This window comes from Herpailurus yagouaroundi, unplaced genomic scaffold (assembly GCF_014898765.1).
Source record: "Herpailurus yagouaroundi ecotype Mexico unplaced genomic scaffold, PumYag 162, whole genome shotgun sequence".
Lineage (NCBI taxonomy): Eukaryota > Metazoa > Chordata > Mammalia > Carnivora > Felidae > Herpailurus > Herpailurus yagouaroundi.
In genome coordinates this window covers 60,700,281-60,717,141 of record NW_024412403.1, presented here as the reverse complement: position 1 = coordinate 60,717,141, position 16,861 = coordinate 60,700,281, and the positions used below count along the sequence as shown (strand labels likewise).

The 16,861-nt window shown below is 38.8% G+C and overlaps 1 protein-coding gene across 2 annotated transcripts in view; it reads left to right on the top strand.

Annotated features, from left to right (window-relative positions):
* Positions 1-16,861, top strand: part of CFAP44 (cilia and flagella associated protein 44) — a 151,235-nt gene that overhangs the window by 53,681 nt on the left and 80,693 nt on the right. For both annotated transcript variants that reach the window (XM_040484520.1, XM_040484519.1), the window contains 2 exons: positions 12,860-13,096; positions 15,835-15,980. In XM_040484520.1, coding sequence (XP_040340454.1) covers positions 12,860-13,096; positions 15,835-15,980 — 383 coding nt within the window. The remainder of the gene's footprint in view (positions 1-12,859; positions 13,097-15,834; positions 15,981-16,861) is intronic.

The window sequence follows — 16,861 nt, the reverse complement described above, 5'->3', positions numbered from 1 at the left end:
TTTTTTTTTTTTTAATTTTTTTTTTTTCAACGTTTTTTATTTATTTTGGGACAGAGAGAGACAGAGCATGAACGGGGGAGGGGCAGAGAGAGAGGGAGACACAGAATCGGAAACAGGCTCCAGGCTCTGAGCCATCAGCCCAGAGCCTGACGCGGGGCTCGAACTTCCGGACCTCGAGATCGTGACCTGGCTGAAGTCGGACGCTTAACCGACTGCGCCACCCAGGCGCCCCTCCATTTTTAATTTTTTAAGGAAGCTCTGTCCCATTTTCTGCAGTGGTCACACCAATTTACATTCCCACCAACAGTGCATGAAGGTTCCTTTCTCTTCATATCTTACTATTTTCTGTCTTTTTGATTCTAGCCATTCTGACAGCTGTAAGGTGACCTCTCATTGTGGTCTATTTATTTTTGAGACAGAGGGAGAGAGAGAAAGAGACAGAGAGCACATGAACAGGGGAGGGGCAGAGAGAGGAGACAAAATCCAAAGCAGGTTCTAGGCTCTGAGCTCTCAGCACAGAGCCTGATGCAGGGCTCAAACCCATGAACTGTGAGATCATGACCTGAGGCAAAGTCAGGCACTTAACCAACTGAGCCACCCAGGTGCCCCAAATTGTCGTTTTGATTTGCATCTCACTGATGATGAGTGATGTTGAGCATCGTTTGGGTGTCTGTTGGCCATCTGGATGTCGTCCTTGGAAAAATGTCTATTTAGGTTCTCTGCCCAATTTTTTATTGGATTAATTAGGGGTTTTCTTGGTGTTGGGTTGTATGAATTATATATTTTGGCTGTTAACCCCTTATCAGATGTATCATTTTCAGATATTGTCTTCCATTCACTAGGTTGCCTTTTGGTTTTCTTGATGGTTTCTTTTGCTGTGCAAAAGCTTTTTATTTTGATGTAGTCCCAATAGTTTATTTTTTCTTTTACCTCCCTTGACTGAAGAGACATATCTAGAAAAATGTTGCTACAGTTGGTGTCAGAGACATTACTGCCTATGTTTTCTTCTAGAAGTTTATGGTTTTAGGTTTCATAATTTTTAATTTTTAATGCATTTATAATTCATTTTTGTGTATGGTATAAGAAAGTGGTCCAGTTTTGTTTTTTTGAGTATAGCTGTCCAGTTTTCCCAGCACAATTTGTTGAAGAGACTTTTTCCCTACTGTATATTCTTGCCTCTTTTGTCATAGATTAGTTGACCATATAAGCATGGGCTTACTTCTGGGCTCTCTGTTCTGTTCTTTTGATCTACAAGTCTATTTTTGTTCCAGTACTATTCTATTCTGTTTTTATTATCACAGTTGTAATATATCATGAAATCTGGGATTGTGATACTTTCAACTTTGTTCTTCTTTCTCAAAATTGCTTTTTGCTATTTGATGTCTTCTGTGGTTCTAAACAAATTTTAATATTTATTCTAGTTCTGTGCAAATTACCATTGGCATTTTGATAGGGATTGTGTTGAATCTGTAGATTGCTTTGGGTGTATTGGAAATTTTAGCAATGTTAATTCTTTCAATCTATGAGCATGGAATATCTTTCCATTTGTTTGTATTGTCTTTAGATTCTTTTTTAATCAGTGTTTTAGAGTCAGCATACAGGTCTTTATCTCCTTGGTGAAGTTTTGTTCCTAGGTAATTTTATTCTTTTTGGTGCAATTATAAATAAAATTGTTTTCTTAACTTCTCTTTCTGCTATTTTGTTCTTAAGTACACAACCAATTTCTGAGTATTAATTTTGTATCCTGCAACTTGACTGAATTTATTTATTATTTCTAATAGTTTTTGATGAAGTCTTGAGGGTTTTCTATGTATCATATCATACTATCTGCAAATACTGACAGTTCAACTTCTTCCTTACCAGTATGGACGCCCTTAATTTCTTGTCTGAGGTGACCAGAACTTTCAGTACTATGTTGAATAAAAGTGGCAAGAGTGAACATCCTCATCTTGTTTCTGATCTTAGAGGTAAAACTCTGTTTTACCATCAAGTATGATGTTAGCATGGATTTTTCATATATGACCTTTATTATATTGAGGTATGTTCTCTCTAAACCCACTTTGTTAAGAGTTCCTATCATGAACAGATGTTGAATTTTGCCGAATGCTTTTTCTGCATCTATTGAGATGATATGATTTTTATCTTTTGTTAATGTGTATCATATTGATTGATTTTTGAATATTGAACCATTCTTGCATCTTTTTTATTGCTTTTTTAATTTTATTTTTTAATTTGTTTATTTTTTATAAGATATTTATTGTCAAATTGGTTTCCATACAACACCCAGTGCTCATCCCAACAGGTGCCCTCCTCAATACACATCCCCCACCCACCTCTCCCTCCCACCCCCCATAAACCCTGGAGCAGCAGGTTTGTTCTCAGTTTTTAAGAGTTTCTTATGTTTTGGCTCCCTCCCTCTCTAACCATTTTTTTTCCTTCCCCCTCCCCCATAGTCTTCTGGTAAGTTTCTCAGGATCCACATAAGAGTGAAAACATATGGTATCTGTCTTTCTCTGTATGACTTATTTCACTTAGCATAACACTCTCCAGTTCCATCTACATTGCTACAAAAGGCCAGATTTCATTCTTTCTCATTGCCACATAGTATTCCATTGTGTATATAAACCACAATGTCTTTATCCGTTCATCAGTTGATGGACATTTAGGCTCTTTCCATGATTTGGCTATTGTTGACAGTGCTGCTATAAACATTGGGGTACAAGTGCCCCTATGCATCATTACTCCTGAATCCCTTGGGTAAATTCCTAGCAGTGCTACTGCTGGGTCATAAGGTAGGTCTATTTTTAATTTTTTGAGCAACCTCTACACTGTTCTCCAGAGTGGCTGCACCAGTTTGCATTCCCACCAACAGTGCAAGAGGGTTCCCGTTTCTCCACATCCTCACCAGCATCTATAGTCTCCTGATTTGTTCATTTTAGCCACTCTGACTGGCATGAGGTAATATCTGAGTGTGGTTTGATTTGTATTTTCCTGATGAGGAGCGACGTTGAGCATCTTTTCATGTGCCTGTTGGCCATCTGGATGTCTTCTTTAGAGAAGGGTCTATTCATGTCTTCTGCCCATTTCTTCACTGGATTATTTGCTTTTCGAGTGTGGAGTTTGGTGAGCTCTTTATAGATTTTGGATACTAGCCCTTTGTCCGATATGTCATTTGCAAATATCTTTTCCCATTCCGTTGGTTGCCTTTTAGTTTTGTTGATTGTTTCCTTTGCAGTGAAGAAGCTTTTTATCTTCATGAGATCCCAATAGTTCATTTTTGCTTTTAATTCCCTTGCCTTTGGGGATGTGTCAAGTAAGAAATTGCTGTGGCTGAGATCAGAGAGGTCTTTTTCTTCTTTCTTCTCTAGGGTTTTGATGGTTTCCTATCTCACATTCAGGTCCTTTATCCATTTTGAGTTTATTTTTGTGAATGGTGTGAGAAAGTGATCTAGTTTCAATTTTCTGCACATTGCTGTCCAGTTCTCCCAGCACCATTTGTTAAAGAGTCTGTCTTTTTTCCATTGAATACTCTTTCCTGCTTTGTCAAAGATGAGTTGGCCATACTTTTGTGGGTCTAGTTCTGGGGTTTCTATTCTATTCCATTGGTCTATGTGTCTGTTTTTGTGCCAATACCATGCTGTCTTGATGACGACAGCTTTGTAGTAGAGGCTAAAGTCTGGGATTGTTATGCCTCCTGCTTTGGTCTTCTTCTTCAAAATTACTTGGGCGATTCGGGCCCTTTTGTGGTTCCATACAAATTTTAGGATTGCTTGTTCTAGCTTTGAAAAGAATGCTGGTACAATTTTGATTGGGATTGCATTGAATGTGTAGATAGCTTTGGGTAGTATTGACATTTTGACAATATTTATTCTTCCAATCCATGAGCACGGAATGTTTTTCCATTTCTTTATATGTTCTTCAGTTTCCTTCATAAGCTTTCTATAGTTTTCAGCATACAGATCTTTTACATCTTTGGTTAGGTTTATTCCTAGGTATTTTATGCTTCTTGGTGCAATTGTGAATGGGATCAGTTTCTTTATCTTTCTGTTGCTTCATTATTAGTGTATAAGAATGCAACTGATTTTTGTACATTAATTTTGTATCCTGCGACTTTGCTGAATTCATGTATCAGTTCTACAGACTTTTGGTAGAGTTTATTGAGTTTTCCATGTATAATATCCTGTCATCTGGAAAAAGTGAAAGCTTGACTTCATCTTTGCCAATTTTGATGCCTTTGATTTCCTTTTGTTTTCTGATTGCTGATGCTAGCACTTCCAACACTATGTTAAGCAACAGCAGTGAGAGTGGACATCCCTGTTGTGTTCCTGATCTCAGGGAGAAAGCTCTCAGTTTTTCCCCATTGAGGATGATATTAGCTGTGGGCTTTTCATAAATGGCTTTTATGATGTGTAAGTATGTTCCTTCTATTGTGACTTTCTCTAGGGTTTTTATTAAGAAAGGATGCTGAATTTTGTCAAAATGGTTTTTCTGCATCAATTGACAGGATCATATGGTTCTTATCTTTTCTTTTATTAATGTGATGTATTACATTGATTTGCGAATGTTGAACCAGCCCTGCATCACAGGAATGACTCCCACTTGATCATGGTGAATAATTATTTTTATATGCTGTTGAATTCGATTTGATAGTATCTTATTGAGAATTTTTGCATCCATATTTATCAGGGATATTGGCCTGTAGTTCTCTTTTTTTGCTGGGTCTCTGTCTGGTTTAGGAATCAAAGTAATGCTGGCTTCATAGAATGAGTCTGGAAGTTTTCCTTCCCTTTCTATTTTTTAGAATAGCTTGAGAAAGATAGGTATTGTCTCTGCTTTAGATGTCTGGTAGAATTCCCCAGGGAAGCCATCTGGTCCTGGACTCTTATTTGTTGGGAGATTTTTGATAACTGATTCAATTTCTTCACTGGTTATGGGTGTGTTCATATTTTCTATTTCTTCCTGTTTGAGTTTTGGAAGCGTGTGGGTGCTTAGGAATTTGTCCATTTCTTCCAGGTTGTCCAGTTTGTTGGCATATAATTTTTCCTAGTATTCCCTGATAATTGCTTGTATCTCTGAGGGATTGGTTGTAATCATTCCATTTTCATTCATGATTTTATCTATTTGGGTCCTCTCCCTTTTCTTTTTGAGAAGCCTGGCTAGAGGTTTATCAATTTTGTTTATTTTTTCAAAAACCAACTCTTGGTTTCATTGGTCTGCTCTACAGTTGTTTTAGATTCTATATTGTTTATTTCTGCTCTGATCTTTATTATTTCTCTTCTGCTGGGTTTAGGCTGTCTTTGCTGTTCTGCTTCTATTTCCTTTAGGTGTGCTGTTAGATTTTGTATTTGGGATTTTTCTTGTTTCTTGAGATAGGCCTGGATTGCAATGTATTTTCTTCTCAGGACTGCCTATGCTGCATCCCAAAGTGTTTGGATTATTGTATTTCAATTTTCATTTGTTTCCATATTTTTTTAAGTTTCTTCTTTAATTGCCTGGTTGACCCATTCTTTATTTAGTAGGGTGTTATTTAACCTCCATGATTTTGGAGGTTTTCCAGACTTTTTCTTGTGGTTGATTTCAAGCTTCATAGTGTTGTGGTCTGAAACTGTGCATGGTATGATCTCAATTCTTGTATACTTATGAAGGGCTGTTTTGTGACCCAGTATGTGATCTATCTTGGAGAATGTTCCATGTGCATTCGAGAAGAAAGTATATTCTGTTGCTTTGGGATGCAGAGTTCTAAATATATCTGTTAGGTCCATCTGATCCAATGTACCATTCAGGGCCCTTGTTTCTTTATTGATCCTCTGTCTGGATGATCTATCCATTGTTGTAAGTGGAGTATTAAAGTCCCCTGCAATTACCACATTCTTATCAATAAGGTTGCTTATGTTTGTGAATAATTGTTTTATATATTTGGGGGCTCCCACATTCGGCACATAGACATTTATAATTGTTAGCTCTTCCTGATGGATGGACCCTGTAATTATTATATAATGCCCTTCTTCATCTCTTGTTACAGCCTTTAATTTAAAGTCTGGTTTGTCTGATATAAGTATGGCTACTCCAGCTTTCTTTTGACTTCAGTAGCATGATAGATAGTTCTCCATCCCCTTACTTTTATTCTGAAGGTGTCCTCAGGTCTAAAATGAGTCTCTTGTAGACAGAAAATAGATGGGTCTTGTTTTTTTATCCATTCTGATACCCTATGTCTTTTGGTTGGTGCATTTAGTCCATTTACATTCAGTGTTATTACAGAAAGATATGGGTTTAGAGTCATTGTGATGTCTGAAGGTTTCATGCTTGTAGTGATGTTTCTGGTACTTCGTCTCACAGGATCCCCCTTAGGATCTTGTAAGGCTGGTTTAGTGGTGATGAATTCCTTCAGTTTTTGTTTGTTTGGGGAGACCTTTATCTCTCCTTCTATTCTGAATGACAGACTTGCTGGATAAAGGATTCTTGGCTGCATATTTTTTCTGTTCATCACATTGAAGATTTCCTGCCATTCCTTTCTGGCCTGCCAACTTTCAGTAGATAGGTCTGTCACTAGTCTTATCGGTCTCCCTTTATATGTTAGAGCATGTTTATTCCAAGCTGCTTTCAGAAATTTCTCTTTATCCTTGTATTTTGCTGGTTTCACTATGATATGTCATGCAGAAAATTGATTCAAGTTATGTCTGAAGGGAGTTCTCTGTGCCTCTTGGATTTCAATGCCTTTTTCCTTCCCCAGATCAGGGAAGTTCTCAGCTATGATTTCTTCAAGTACACCTTTAGCACCTTTCCCTCTCTCTTCCTCCTCTGGAATCCCAATTATACGTATATTATTTCATTTAATTGTGTCATTTAGGTTTCTAAGTCTCCCCTCACACTCCTAGATTTTTTTATCTCTTTTTCTCAGCTTCCTCTTTTTCCATAATTTTATCTTCTAATTCACCTATTCTCTCCTCTGCCTCTTCAATCTGAGCTTTGGACACCTCCATTTTATTTTGCAGGTCATTTCTAGCATTTTTTAGGTCCTCCTGACTGTTTCTTAGTCCCTTGATCTCTGTAGTAATAGATTCTCTGCTGTCCTCTATGCTTTTTTCAAGCCCAGCGATTAATTTTATGACTATTATTTTAAATTCATTTTCTGCCATATTGCTTAATTCGTTTTCGATCAGTTCATTAGCTGTCGCTACTTCCTGGAGTGTTATTTTGAGAATTCTTCCATTTCGTCATTTTGGATAGTCCCTGGAGTGGTGCAGAACTACAGAGCTCTTCCCCTGTGGTGTCTGGAGTAACTTGAGTTGGTGGGTAGGGCCGCAGTCAGACCTGATGTCTGCTCCCAGCCCACCACTGGGCCCACAGTCAGACTGGTGTGTACCTTATCTTCCCCTCTCTGAGGGGCAGGACTCACTATGGAGTGGTCTGGCCCCTGCCTGGGCTACTTGCACACTGCCAGGCTTGTGGTGCTGCTTCAATGGGATCTGGTGTATTAGCCGGGGTGTATCCGCAAGGTGCACAGGGGCAGGAGGGGCAGTCTCAGCTCGCTTTGCCTTTGGTGGTCTGCTTTGGGAGGGGCTCTGTGGCACCGGGAGGGAGGCAGACCCGTTGGAGGGATGGATCCACAGCGTTGGGTGTTTGCGTGGTGCAAGCAAGTTTATGACAGGAACTGGTTCCCTTTGGGATTTTGGCTGGGGGATGGGTGAGGGAGATGGCACTTCCCAGTGCCTTTGTTCCCCGACAAGCTGAGCCCTGTCCTCCGGGGCTCAACAACTCTCCCTCCCATTTTCCTCCAGCCCTCCCACTCTCAGAGCAGTGCTGTTAACTTATAATCTTCCAGATGTTAAGTCCTGCTGGCTGTCAGAACACACTCTGTCTGGCCCCTCTGCTTTTGCAAGTCAGACTCGGGGGCTCTGCCTTGCCAGGTGGGCTGGCTGCCCCTCCACTGCCCCGGTTCCCTCCTGCAAGTCCATGTAGCATGCACTGCCTCTCCGCCCTTCCTACCCTCTTCTGTGGGCCTCTCGTCTACACTTGGCTGCGGAGAGTCCGTTCTGCTAGTCTTCTGGTGGTTTTCTGGGTAAATTAGGCTTATGTGGGTGGAATCTAAGCGATCAGCAGGGTGGGGTGAACCCAGCGTCCTCCTACCCCATTCTTGCATCTTGAAGATGAATCCTACTTGATTGTGGTGAATGATCCCTTTAATATATTGTTGAATGTGGTTTGCTAATATCTTGTTGAGGATTTTTGCATCTATGTTTATCAGGGATATTTCCCTGTAGTTTTCTTCTTCTTTTTAAAATGATCTTCATCTGGTTTTGGTATCAGGGTAATGCTGGCCTCTCAGAATATACTTGGAATCTTTCCCTGTTTTATTTTTCTGTAAATAGTTTGAGGGGGAGAGGTATTGACTCTTCTCTAAATGTTTGGTAGAGTTTACCTATGAATCCATCTGGTCACAGGCTTTGCTTTTTGGTAGATTTTTGATTACTGATTCAATTTTATTACTAGTAATTGGTCTCTTCAGATTTTCCCTTTCTTCCTTATTCAGTTTTGGAAGTTGTATGTTTCTAGGAATTTACCCATTTCTTCTAGGTTGTCCAATTTTTTGGTATATAATTTTTCACAGTATTCTTTCATAATTCTTGTATTTTTATGGTGCTGGTTGTTACATTTTCCTTTTGTTTTTTATTTTATTTATTTGGGTCTTTTTTATTACTGATGAGTCTGACTAAAGGTTTATTGATTTTGTTTTTCTCTTGAAAGAACCAGATCTTGATTTCATTGGTCTTCTCTTTCATTGGTCTTTTTTTTTTTTTTTTTGTAAGTCTATGTGCCATTTCGTTCTGCTCTGAGCTTTATTACTTCCTTCTATTTACCTAGGACTTTGTCCTTTTTCTAGTTCTTTCATGCGTAAAGTTAGTTTATTTGACCTTTTTCTTGTTTCTTGAGATAGGCCTGTGCTGCTATAAATTTCCCTCTTAGAACTGCTTTCAATGATTCCCAAAGATTTTGGACAGTTTGTGTTTTCATTTTCATTTGTCTCCATGTCTTTTTTTTTTTTTTTTCATTTATTCTTTGATTTCTTCATTGACTCACTGGTTGTATGTTTAGCCTCCACATGTTTGTGGTTTTTTCTTTTGATTGTGAGTCCTAGTTTCATAGTGTTGTGATTGTAAAAGATGAATGATATGATTTCAGTCTTCTTAAATTGATTGAGACTTGTTTTGTGGCCTAATGAGAATGAGAATGTTCCACATGCACTTAAAGAGAATGTGTACTCTGTTGTTTTTGGATGGAATGTTCTGTATATATTAAGTCTATCTGGTCTTATATGTCATTCAAAGACACTATTTCCTCATTGATTTTTCTGCCTGAATGACCTATTCATTGATGTAAATTAAGTGTTAAAGTCCCTTACTATTGTGTTACTGTCAGTTCCTCCCTTTATATCTATTAATATTTCCTTTGTTTATTTAGGTACTCCAATGTTGGGTACATAGATATTTACTTGTTGGATTGATCCCTTTATCATTATATAATGCTCTTCTTTGTTATTATAGTTTTTATTTTAGAGTTTACAGTCTGTTTTATTTGTTATGAGTATTCCTGCCCCAGCTTTTTTGCTGCTTCCATTTCTAGTGGAATATATTTTTCAATTCTTTCAATCTCAGTCTGTGTCTTTAGGCCTGAAGTGAATCTTTTGTAGGCAGCATATAGATGCATCTTTCTTTTTTTCTGATTTGTCACCCTCTACCTTTTTATTGGAGGATTTAGACCATTTACATTTAAGTAATTATCGGTATGTATGTACTTATTGTCATTTTGTTAATCGTTTTCTGGTTGGTTTTTTTTTTTTTTTGGAGTTCTTAGTTCTTTTCTTACTCTCTTTTTTTGTGATTGACTTTCTGTAGTGTCATTATTCCCCCCCCCCCTTTTTTTGTGTGTATCTATTATAGGTTTTGTTTTAGGATAGGTTTGTAGTTACCATGAGGTTTGTATATTGCTTCTTAAGTATAGAGCAGTGTATATTAAGTTGATGGTCATTTAAGTTCAAACACATTCTAAAAAACTTATTTTTTATACCCCTCTCTCCACATTTTATGTTTAGGTTACCATATTTTACATATTTTCATTCATAATTTTCTTCTAATTATGGGCTTTTCTTTTATACTTAAAGAAGTCCTTTTGCATTTTTGTAAGGCCAATTTAGTGATGATAAACTCCTTTAATTTTTGTCTGGGAAACTCTTTCCTTTTATTCTGAATGATAACCTTGCCAGGTAGAGTATTCTTGGTTGTAGTTTTTTCCTTTCAAGATTTTGAATATGTAGTGCTACTCCCTTCTGGCCTGCAAAGTTTCTGCTGAAAATCCAACCAATAGCCTTATGTGCTTTCCTTTTATACTTCTCTCTTGCTATTTTTAAAATTCTTTTTCTATCTTTAACTTTTGACATTTTAATTATTATGTCATGGTGTGGACATTCTTGGGTTCATCTTATTTTGAACGCTTCGTGCTTCCTAAACCTAGATGTTTATATCTCTTACCAGATAAGTGAAGTTTTTACTAGTATGCCTTCAACTGAGTTTTCTGCCCCATTCTCTCTTTTTCCTTCTGGGACCCCCATAATGCAAATATTTGTTTGCTTGATGTTGTCTAAAAGATCTCTTAACTTATCCTGCTTTTTTTTTCCCCCTTGTTGTTCAGCTTGGGTGCTTTCCATTACCCTCTCTTCCAGATCACTGATACATTCTTCTACACCTTCTAATCTTTTGATTCCCTCTAGTGTTCTTTGTTGTTGTTTATTTGTTTGTTTGTACTTAGGTTATTGTGTTCTTCATCTCTGGTTCTTTTTTATATTTTCCATCTCTTTGTTGAAGGCTTTACTGAGTTCTTTCACTCTTTTCTCCAGCCTGGTAAGCATCTTTATGATCATTGCTTTAAACTCTTTATTAGGCATATTGCTTATTTCCTTTTTACTTAGTACTTATTCTGAGGTTTTGTCTTTTTCTTTCTTTTGGAACATACTCCTGTTTCCCTGTTGTTATTGACTTCCATGTTTATTTTGATGAATTAGCAGAACAGCTACTTCTGAATTTGAAGAAATGGTCTTGTGTCTGGTCGTCCCCTGTGTATGCTTGGCGACTTCTGCTGGCTGGCAGGAGCTGTGGTTGGTGTAGGCTGGGGGTTGCAGGGCATTCCATGCTGTGACTGACCTGGTGAGATGACCATAGCTGAAGTGAGTGCAAGTGGGAGGTCCTAGGGGTCTCCATATAGTAGACACCCTGACAGGACAACTAAAGCTGAAGTGGGTGCAAGTTTGAAGGATCCTGGGCCCTTATGTGCAGAGGTGCCCTGGCAGGACAGCTGAAGCTGAAGTTGGTACAAGCTGGAGCGTCCTGCAGTGCCCATTGCAGGGGGTGCCCTGATGGGGTGATAAGCCCAGGCCAGCACAAGCCAGTGTGTCCAAGGGCATTCTTTTCAGGGATGCCCTGGCAGGTCAGCTAAAACTGAAGTGGATGCAAGCTCAGGGGGGGGGGGGGGGGGGGGGGGCACTGGACCTTCCATACAGAAGGCACCTTGGCAGGACGGCTGAAGTGGAAATGTGTGCAAGCCAGGGTATTTAGGAGCGTTCCATCCCGAGGATGCCCTGGCAGGACAACTGAAGGTGAAGTAGGTATAAACTGGAGGGTCCCTCAGTGTGCAGCAAAGGGGGTGCCCTTGTGGGGCAATGGAAACCAAGGCTGGTGGAGTCCAATGTGTCCTGGGATGCTCTGTACAGGGGGCACCCTGGTGGGACAGCTGGGCCAAACAGACTTCAGCCAGGAAGTCCTAGGGTACTCTGTATTGATGGTGCCTAGCAAGCTGAAGCCAAAGTGGGTATGGGCCTGGAGTGTTCAGGGATGCTTCGCACCTGTGTCACCTTGGTGCAACAGCTGAAGCTGTACTGAGTGCTATCGAGGGGTGTCCTGGTATATACCGCCCTAGAGCCTCCTTGGTGGGATTGCTGGGGCCAGGTGTCTGAGGTTCACTGACGTGGTAGGCTGGTTAGGGTGCCCAGACCCTCTCATCCCATTGACACTGTCATGGTGGAGGGGGAGCATAAACTGGGGTGCTTGTCAGCCCTTCTAACCCAGAGAGAGTTCCAGCAGCTCCCTTTAGTTTGGGAGGGTTTTAGGGCTGGTTCTTTCACATACTAGTTGTTCTTTTAAACCTTGGCTTTTCCCCCCTGTGTTCCAGGGCAGATGATTCTGCTCAGGATGTCTCAGTAGTATCCCTTCCCACTGCAGTGCATGGCATTTGGGATTGGAGGTTCCCTTCATTACTGTGTCTCCACCTCTTTTGTTTTGCAGAAGCTTTTCAGTGACTCCTCCCATTGTGAGATTTTGAGGAGGATTGATGTGATGAGATCATATAAATTAGGAAGTAATTCTGAGGGATAAAAAGAATAAAAGATGGGACGTAGGGATGCTAGTGTTAGGTGACTTTTGAAATCACCATTTGATAGATGTGGAAGGCCTAACTCACAGTTTTCTATTACTATTTTAGTATCTACTAAAATAGAAACACCTTTCCTCCATGGTTATTTTGGTCTACCTAGTTCATGGGTTGATGGTGATGGACTCTGAAAGAAAATGTATTTAGCTTCTCTATTAGGAAAAAAAAGAGAAAATAATTTCTGTAAAACTAGGATCGAAGCAGGTAATACAGAAATGATTTGAAAAGTTTAAAGATATACCCCCAAATTGATTTATTTTTAAATGACACTATTTGTTACATCAGAGCTGTGAGTTTTTCCTTCCACTTTCTTTGTCATCCCATTACTGTAAATGAATGAATGCTTTACAGTTTTTTATCTTCTTAATGTCTCTTGCGATAGAGATTAATAGAAATAGAAAAGAGAAAGAAACAAAAGGAGTTGAAGGAGAAGGAGAAGGAAGAAAGGAGGAAGCAGCTAGCAGCAGAGATGAAAGAAGATGGAGAAAAGGAATTCCAGGTGGAGGAGGAGGAGGAAAGAGAGGAAGAGGAGCCATTACCCGAAATCTTTATTCCATCAACCCCCTGTCGCATACTCTGTGGATTTTACTCTGAGCCAGGGAGGTTCTGGGTTTCTTTGGTGAGTAATAATGTAATACATAATTTTGATTAAATTGTTTCTGATCATGAATTTCCAGCCCATTCTTACCTTCTCTTATGGTGAGACCATTTGTTAAATACTATTGAATAAGTTGTGAATTTTGATGAATGAATGTGACTTACAGTTTTCGTGTCATCTTAATATCTTTTATGTCTGCTTATAATATCTGCTATCATCTATAATGATCATTCATATTTCAGGGGATCAAAGAGAAGAAGAATTAAAGGTAGAAGGAAGGGCAAAGGGCTAAAGAGTCTTCTGGCTGTTTCTATTGTTTCTTTAATTTGAAACTAATTGACATTTTGAAAATAATGGCCACACTATCCTGCAGACTTTCGTTTGCATTTTGTTATCTGCAGCTATGCTGTGTGGCCACGTGGAAGTCTGGGAAGATGACTATTTTTAGATGGTCACATCGTCACCCTGAACAAAATTGGAACTTGGCTAATATGGAAGAAGAGAAAAATAGATATCAGAGAGTCAAAGAGGACTGTCACAAAGTTGTGATAATTACATTCTCTAATTATATATTTTCTACTATCATGAAACAATTGATTGCAAAACAAGATTTCCTTCGTTATAAATTTGTCACAAACTTCAGCTCCATTAACAAAAAAAACTAATAATTGACATGATTTTATTATACTTCACACATACTGTGATTGTCACAAATTGAAGGTTTGTGGCCATCCTGTGTTGAGCAAGCTAATCAGCATCATTATTTCTACAACATTGGCTCACTTCATGTCTGTGTGTCACATTTTGGTAATTCTTGCGATATTCCAAACTTATTATTATTGTTATGGTGATCTGTGATCATTGATCTTTGTTACTATTTTAATTGTTTTGGGGAGCCATGAACCACACCCATATAAGACAGCAAACCTAATGATAAATATTGTGTGTGTTTTCACTGCTCCACTAACTAGTCATTCCCCCATCTCTCTCCCTCTCCTTGGGCCTTCCCTGAGATATAAGAATATTTAAATTAGGCCAGTTAATAACCCTACAATAGCTTCTAATTGTTCACTTGAAAGAAAGAGTCACACGTTTCTCACTTTAAAGCAGAAACAAGAAATGTTAAGCTTAGTGAGGAACGCCTGTCAAAAGCCAAGGCAGGCCAAAAGCTAGGTCTCTTGTGCCAAATAGTAGGCCAAGATGTTAATGCAAAGGAAAAGGTTTTTTTTTAGTAGGCTCCATGCCCAACATGGGGTTTGAACTCATTACCCTGAGATCAATAGTCACATGCTCTATCTCCTAACCAGCCAGATGCCCTCCAAAGGAGAAGTTCTTGAAAGAAATTAAAAGTGCTATTCCAGTAAACACACAAATACCGAGAAAGCAAAATAGCCTTATTGCTGATACGGAGAAAATTTCAGTGGCCTGGATGGAAGATAAAACCAGCCACAACATTCTCTTCAGCCAAAGCCTAATGCAGAGCAATGCCCTAACTCTCTCCAATTCTGGGAGAGGTGAGGAAGCTTCAGAAGAAAAGTTTGAAGTTAGCAGGGATTGGTCCATGAAATTTAAGCAAAGAAGGAAAGAAGCCACCTCCATAATAGAGAAGTGTGAGGTACAGCAGCAGGTGCTGATGGAGAAGCTGCAGCAAGTTATCCAGAGGATCTAGCTAAGATTAGTCATGGGGTGCCTGGGTGGTTGTCGGTTGAGGGTCTGACTTTGGCTCTGGTCATGATCTCGCGGTCTGTGAGTTCGAGCCCTGCATAGGGCTCTGTGCTGACAGCTCAGAGCCTGGAGCCTGCCTCAGAATCTGTCATTTTATTTTTCAGTCCTACAATTTTATTTTTTCCATTATTCACTTTCTTCACAGATTCCAGGTGACTTCTTACCTTTTTCATAGTGCCTTCAAATTCCTTAAATATATTAATCTTGGTTACTTGAAATCCATTTTATAAACACCTCTCATGATTTTTTCTTTGATCTATTTGTTCTTTTGATTTTCAATCAAGTCTTGTCTTAGCAAGTATGCATAGGGTGTTCTTTTTAATTGAAAAATTGACCTTGTATATGAAAAACTGTAGCATTAGCTTGAGAATCTGTATATTGCCATTGTCTCCTGGGAGTTTATTTTTGTTCTGGAAAGCAGCTAGAAATCCTAGATCATGTTCATATAGTCAGTGACTGAGATGACTCATACTTGTAGGGTGTAGTGTTCTAGGGTTGCAATGGAAAGCCCCGTGGAAGGTGTGTTTACAGTGGCTCCTTCTCCTTGGATGCCCTTGGGAATTCTTTCCCTCTCCCTAAGCCCATGAGACAACAGATTGCTGAATTTCAAAGCCTCTCAGATGGCACTTTCAGAGCTGGTAATTGCTTCAGGGAGAAGAGCAATGCCCTAGACTCAAAACTAGCTCTGAGCAGCATGACCTACAAAACTGTATTAAATACTGCATGTGCAGAATAATACTTGAAATAAAATGGAACTCAGTAGGTAGTCAGAAGTGATATCTTCCTTGTATTGACTTTTAAATGGAAGCAAATTATTGTAAGGTGTTTTATTATTGCATAATCATATAGTTCCATATAAATGGACAATGAGTTTCTTTATAAAACCTATCTATAATAATAGAAGTCATATAAAAATAGATGTGTTAAGACATCTATTTTTGGTTTTAAAATTTGAAGAATAAAAAAAATCCTTGTGTGGTCCTATGTATCTTATATTCAAGTACTACCTTCAATGTTATTTATCTCTTTTCCAGGGTGGCTATGATTCTGGTTTTCTATATCACTGTGAGTTCCCCCCATATGAGAAAAGTATCAATGGCACAGAAAAGAAGGATGAACCTTTTGATTTTCGTTTTCTTGAAGATACAGAGGATAATCCCATCCATACTATCACTTTCAGGTGAACAAAATTTCAGAAAGCTTAAAAAAAACTTATTTGTGTCTCTGTTGTTGTCCATTATGAATATTGTTCATTTTTAAAGATGTTTCTGAATGGAGGGGCACTCAAATATTTTCTTTTTAAAAAAAATTTAGTGCTTATTTATTTTTGAGAGAGAGAGAAAGAGAGAGAGGGAGGAGAAAGAGAGGGAGACAAAGAATCTGAAGCAGGTTCCAAGCTCTGAGCTGTCAGCACAGAGCCTGATGTGGGGCTTGAACTCATGTACCATGAGATCATGACCTGAGTTGAAGTTGGACGCTTACCCGACTAAGCCACCCAAGTGCCCCAAACATTTTATAGTTAAATAAACTGAATGAATAAATAGAATCAAAGCTAGTCATGAAACACTATTTCAAGTCCCTCTGTCAAATATTCTGTCAGAATTTCTGTTTATCACACAATAGGTTTGTATGGACTTACTTTCTGTTACTTAGGATTCTCCTGCATGGTCAGATAAGGAAGGTTCAGTGTTACAGTGATCCTACAGAAATCACAACTTGAATCCTTAGTCCTTTAATAATTGAGAATTAAGCATATATGCTAGTCATTCTTTTGAAGATCAAATATAATAGCTCTAAATTTCAAATTGGCTTTTTCCCCTCTGTTCTTTTGCAGTAGTTTGTTAGGGCTTAAAAATATGTACAGTGGGGGTGCACAATGAAGTCCATAACATCTTTGTTATTAAAATTCTGTCATGTGTCATTAATTTAAAATTATATATCTGGGGTGCCTGGGTGGCTCAGTTGGTTGAGCGACCAACTTCTGCTCAGGTCATGTTTTCGGGTCCATGAGTTTGAGCCCTGCATTGGGTTCTGTGCTGACAGCACAGCACCTGAAGCCTG